The 6,430-nt window shown below is 46.4% G+C and overlaps 1 protein-coding gene across 1 annotated transcript; it reads right to left on the minus strand.

Moving 5' to 3' along the window:
• Window positions 1-2,216: 2,216 nt before the first annotated feature.
• On the minus strand, window positions 2,217-6,395 carry LOC113771612. Its single transcript, XM_027316185.1, has 4 exons — window positions 4,307-6,395; window positions 3,340-4,207; window positions 2,411-3,204; window positions 2,217-2,347 (listed from the first exon to the last, which is right to left on the minus strand). Exons 1-4 carry the CDS (start codon window positions 6,393-6,395, stop codon window positions 2,217-2,219), a joined length of 3,882 nt encoding a protein of 1,293 aa, XP_027171986.1.
• Window positions 6,396-6,430: the final 35 nt, after the last annotated feature.

Genomic DNA, 6,430 nt, shown 5'->3' on the forward strand with positions numbered 1-6,430 from the left:
CTAGACTCAGCATAAGCAGGATCAATGAAACCAAAGGCCAGGTTGAAGTCGGTTATGGAATGGTGGAATTCCTGGCCCATTAAACGGAAACGAATGACATTAGGAGTGGAAACTGTGTAACCAGAGGGAAGGTCGAATTCAAATGTGGCATAGAATTCCCTAACTAATTCAACAAAGGCTGGGAGGTCAGTTATACGAGAATAGGGGCGCCACCCGATGGCCCCAATCAAATCGTGGAAGGGGACGCTAATATTGAGAAGGCCCAAGGTGGCGGGGTCCCTATATCGACAAGGAGTGATCTGTCGCTCACAACAAATAGCATATCGCTGCTTGTCGGCGGCCTTAGTGAAGTCCAAATGACCCCCAAAATGTGCAGGGTCACAGATATGGACGCCTCTTTGTCGCCCAAGACGAGCCCGCCTCCCAGAGGAGGAAGGGTCGTGCGAGGGGTCAGAGGCGGGAATGGAATGCTGGGGTGGAGGGGGCTGAGAAGTCCTAGGGGTCCTAGTCTTAGAAGAAGACCGAGGCTTCACCATGGTGACCAACAAGCAGACCAAAACACTCAAGTAGCAAATATAAGCGTCACGGGCGCCCCCAAATTCAAGTATAAGCGTCACGGGCGCCCCCAAATTCAACCAGCAATCTCAGCAATTCACCCAAACTTGGACACAAATAGTAAACAAAAGGCTAGCTGTTCAACAAATAGTAGAAAATACCCCCTCTTGGCAGCAGTTAAACTCAGATTTGTCCAAACAGGTCCCCCCGAAGATCACTAAATCACCCCCTGCTTTATCCAACCACTCAATCACAGGGTGGACCCACTCACAAATGCCCAGAACACAGATTATCAGATGTTTAACAACTACCCTCACCAGTACCACTGGTGAGTATAGAGGGAGAAATTAAATCAAACAACCAACCTAGTGAGCAAAACCGATTTGAACACCCAAGTAGCGCCAAAAATGAGCGAAAATTGAATCCAGAAGCAATTGGCTGCAGTCTAACTCAACTATAATTATCAGCAAATCTCCCACAGATGGCAGCAATTACCCCCAATTGAGTCCCAAAATTTACCCAAGAAAATGCCCACAACAACCCCCTCTGTTACCCAGCAAGAAACCCAACCAAATTGCCGAGGTTGAAACTAAATAGGGAAGGAATTTATAATACCTCCACCTGTCTCAATTGGACAGGTGGTGATGTGCGTGCCCGCGGAACTGGTGAGCAAGGAGGCGGCGCTCCGTCGGCTGGAGTTGCCTGGGGGTTGCGCGCGCGCGGTGGAGCTGGCCGTGGGCTGTGGCCGGCGCACTGGTGAGGAGCAGGCAGCAACGGCAGCGGCGTGCGCGGCTGCGGATCGCGGCTGGAAACAGAGCTGGAGTGGCGCTGGTGGTGCCGCACGGCAGTGGAGCAGATGCGCGCGCAGCAGCGCCCGTCGGCGAGGCCTGGGGTTGTGCGCGCGTGGGCTCTCCCGGGGCTGGTGCAGGCGCGGCGCGCTGGTGGTAGCAGCAGGCGGCGCCCAGGCCTTGGCCACGAGCTGTGGCTGCGCGAGTTGCGGCGTCTGGGCAATGGTGACCGTGAGCTCAGGAGCTGCGCGCGGTGGCTCTGGTTACGGACGAAGCTGGAGGACAGCTGGTGGATGCGCGCGCTGGCAGCCGGCGCTGGTGGCCTGGGCCTGCGGCTTGCGATGGTGGCTTGAAGGAGGAGCTGGCGACAGCGGCGGCGCGCTGAAGCTGGTAACGGTGGTCGCGGAGCTCGGTCAGGCGGCGTGCGATGGAGCTTGGAGGCTGCGGCTGCTTTGGTTGAAGAAACAAGAGAAAGGGAAAAGCAGCGGGGAAGAAGAAAAAGAAAAGAAAGAAAGAAGAAAAGAAGAAAAGAAAGAAAAGAAGAAAAGAAGAAAAAAAAGAAAAAGCGTTTCTGTTGTTTTTTTTTTTTTTTTTTTTTTTTTTTTTTTTCTAAAAAAAAGTCGTCAAACACCGCGTGGGCACGCCAAGATCGGTCTTCGTCCTCTGATCTCAGGAGACACCAACACCGCGTGGGCACGCCAAGATCGGTCTTCCTGATTGCAGTGAAGAAAATATTAATACAGATACTACCCAACGAGTAAATGACCCAATGCTAAAGAAGAACAACTAGAAATAACAAAACTAATATTCGGGTTGCCTCCCAAACTAGCGCCTTTCTTTAGTGTCTTTGGCTAGACATCGCCCATAATTTGCTTAAACCAAGCAAATTGGGTCCTCCAAATGCATCATCTCTACCCGCTCAACTGGAACCTCATCATAATATGGCTTGAGGCGATGACCATTCACCACAAATTTCTTCTCCGTCTTTAGACTCTGGATTTCCACTGCACCATAATCAAAGACATTAGTTACAACAAAGGGACCAATCCAACGAGAGCGTAGCTTACCTGGAAATAACTTCAATTTAGAGTGATACAGTAGAACTTTTTGTCCACATTCAAACGTCTTCCTAGAGATCTGTTGGTCATGAAAAATCTTGTTTTTCTCCTTATAAATCACAGCATTCTCGTAGGCTTCATTGCGAATCTCCTCTAATTCTTGTAACTGTAGCTTCCTTTGAATTCCGCCCTCTTCGATATCCATGTTGCATTGCTTGACCGCCCAAAATGCTCTATGCTCGAACTCGACAGGGAGGTGGCATGGCTTCCCAAATACCAAACGGTAAGGGGACATGCCGATTGGCGTCTTGTACGCCGTTCTATATGCCCACAAGGCATCGTCAAGTCTTATACTCCAATCCTTCCTGTCGGGTCGAACCATCTTTTCCAAAATTGACTTGATCTCCCGGTTCGATGCTTCCGCCTGACCGTTTGTCTGCGGGTGGTAAGACGTGGAGACTTTGTGCAAGACACCGTACCTCCTAAAAAGTGCAGCAATTGTCTTGTTGCAGAAATGGGTACCCCGATCACTTACAATTGCTCGCGGCATCCCAAATCGGACAAAGATATTGGACTTGACGAATTCTGCAACTACTTTGGAATCATTAGTACGGGTGGCCTTTGCTTCCACCCATTTCGAGACATAGTCTACAGCAAGCAATATATATAAAAAACCAAAAGATGAAGGAAAAGGGCCCATAAAGTCAATACCCCAAACATCAAAAATCTCAACAAAAATCATTGGGGTCTGGGTCATTTGATCCCTTCGAGAAATATTACCTACTCGTTGACACTTATCACATGATTTACAAAATAGGTAGGTATCCTTAAAGAGGGTCGGCCAATAAAATCCACTCTCTAAAACCTTACGAGCAGTTCTCTTTGGTCCAAAGTGACCTCCACATGCAAAAGAGTGACAATAAGCTAAAATAGACTGGAATTCATTTTCACTCACACATCTGCGAATGATTTGGTCGGCACCACGTTTCCAGAGGTAAGGGTCATCCCAGATGTAAGATTTTGCTTCACTCCTTAACTTATCCCTTTTTGCCTTAGGCCATCCTGCAGGAAACTTGTCAGTAACTAGAAAATTAACAATATCTGCATACCAGGGCAAAATTAAATTAGCAGAAAATAAGTGCTCGTCAGGGAAGGTTTCTCTCAACGGGATATCGTCCTTGGTGACTTGTACCCGACTCAAGTGATCTGCTACCAAATTCTCTGCCCCTTTCTTATCTCTGATCTCCAAGTCAAACTCCTGTAGCAACAATATCCACCTTATCAGTCGCGGTTTTGCCTCTTTCTTGGTCAACAGATACCGCAGGGCTGCATGATCAGAGAAAATAATAACTTTAGCACCAAGTAAATAGGAACGAAATTTTTCTAAAGCAAAAACTACAGCTAGGAGCTCTTTCTCGGTGGTCGAATAGTTCAATTGGGCTCCGTTCAAGGCTCGAGATGCGTAGTATATAGCGTGGGCTGCCTTTCCCACTCTTTGACCTAGTACCGCACCCACTGCGTAATCGCTGGCGTCACACATGATTTCAAATGGGAGATTCCAGTCAGGGGGTTGGATGACAGGTGGCGAAGTGAGTAATTTTTTCAACTTCTCGAACGCTTCTTCGCATTTCTCGTCGAATTCAAAACTGACATCCTTTTGTAAAAGCCTGAAAAGTGGTGCCCCGATCTTTGAGAAATCCTTGATAAATCTGCGATAGAAACCTGCATGCCCTAGAAAAGAACGAACTTCCCGTACAGTTACGGGGTAAGGTAAAGCAGATATCACATCTATTTTAGCTTTATCAACTTCAATTCCTCTAGATGACACTACATGTCCTAGAACTATCCCGTGCTCAACCATGAAGTGACATTTTTCCCAATTTAGCACCAGGTTAGTCTCAATGCATCTTTTTAAAATCAATGTCAGGTTATCTAAGCAATCGTCAAAGCTATCACCATAGACACTGAAGTCATCCATGAATACCTCAATTATTCTCTCTACATACTCAGAAAAAATGCTAATCATGCACCTCTGGAATGTTGCAGGGGCATTACACAATCCAAAAGGCATTCTTCGATAGGCAAAAGTGCCAAAGGGGCAAGTGAAAGTTGTTTTCTCTTGATCCTCTGGCGCAATTGCTATCTGAAAATAACCAGAGAAACCATCTAAAAAACAATAATAGGCACGACAGGCTAACCTTTCAACCATTTGATCAATGAATGGAAGGGGAAAATGATCCTTCTTGGTCACTGCGTTCAATTTACGGTAATCGATGCACTGGCGCCAACCCGTAGGCTTTCGAATTGGAACAAGGTCCCCTTCATGATTTTCTTCCGCAGTTACCCCTGCTTTCTTTGGCACCACTTGGACCGGACTTACCCATGGGCTGTCTGAGATAGAGAAAATAATTCCTACGTCCAGAAGCTTGATTACCTCTTTCTTGACCACTTCCATCATGATGGGGTTCAATCTCCTTTGTGGTTGTCTTATCGGCCTAGCATCCTCTTCCAAGCGAATTCGATGCATGCACACAGACGGGCTTATACCCTTGATATCTGCAATTGTCCAACCTATAGCTTCCTTATGCTCCCTTAGAACGCGTAGCAGCTTATCCTCCTCCGTGGGTGATAATTTGGATGATATTATCACTGGTAACGTCTCTTTTTCACCTAGAAAGGCATACTTTAAATGCTCGGGCAGAGGCTTCAACTCCACTTCAGGTGCCTGCACGATAGAAGGTAATAGCTTTAGGTGTGGTTCAGGCACAAATATAGGAGCAACATCATACCTTAGAGGACTTTGGCCTAGTGAATGCAAGGCTCCAACCATTCTTTGCAAATTGATGTCTAACTCCATTTCGCATGCTGCTTCCAGATCCAAATGCTTGGTGATTGCTACCTCCAATTCATCCCTGCCATCAATCTCAAATACTTCTTGCACCAAAGGGTCAATTATACTCACAGCAAAAACAGCATTAGAATGACACGGATATTTCATGGCCTCAAATATACTGAAATGAACTATTTCTCCATCAAATTCCATCGTTAGGGTGCCCTTACTAACATCAATTTTTGTACGAGCCGTGCTCAAGAAGGGCCTCCCCAACAAAATTGGTGATGGATTTGGAGAACGTTCATCACCCATATCAAGAATATAAAAATCAGCAGGGAACACTAAATTGTTCACTTGTACTAACACATCTTCTATCACCCCATCAGGATAAGCATTAGTCCTATCAGCCAATTGAATTATAATGCCAGTTTCTTTTAAGGGGCCCAAATTCAGAGAAGCATATATAGCCTTGGGCATCACATTTATAGAGGCTCCTAAGTCTAACATGGCATTCCTAATGCTAGTGTTCCCTATTTTACAAGGAATAGTGAACATACCCGGGTCTCCGCACTTTGGTGGAAGTTTTCTTTGAAGCACTGCAGATACGTTCTCTCCCACGATTATCCTTTCATCTCCCCTCAATTTCTTCCTATTGATGCATAGGTCCTTCAAAAATTTGGCATACCGGGGTACTTGCTTAATTGCGTCAAGTAAAGGGATATTTATCTCCACCTTCCTAAACATCTCCAAAATTTCCTTTTCCTTGTCTTGCTTTTTAGGCCTTTCCAACCTGCTAGGAAAAGGTGGTGGGTTAGGCTTAACTGGACCCACTGGGTTACGTAGTACCTCTTCATTTGTGCCAGGAGTTCCTTCTTCCTCAAGCTCCTTCTCAATACGGTCCTCATTCTTGTCCTTCGGAGCCACTGGTGCTGGACCTTCAACCTCTTTCCCACTCCTGAGGGTCATTGCACTTACATTCTTGGGATTCACCTCAGGTTGGGATGGAAGTTTTCCCTTCCCCTGGGAGTCTAGTCGGTTGACAATTGAGGCTAATTGACTCATCTGATTTTCCAAATTTTGCATACGTGCTTTCATCTCTTGATTGTTGGCCTCAGTGTCCTGTTGAAATTTCATAGTATTAGAGGCTATGGTTTTAACCATGTCTTCTAGGGACATACCTGAGGTAGAGGAGGGTT

The sequence above is a fragment of the Coffea eugenioides genome, chromosome 5 (genome assembly GCF_003713205.1).
Source record: "Coffea eugenioides isolate CCC68of chromosome 5, Ceug_1.0, whole genome shotgun sequence".
Taxonomy (NCBI): Eukaryota; Viridiplantae; Streptophyta; class Magnoliopsida; order Gentianales; family Rubiaceae; genus Coffea; species Coffea eugenioides.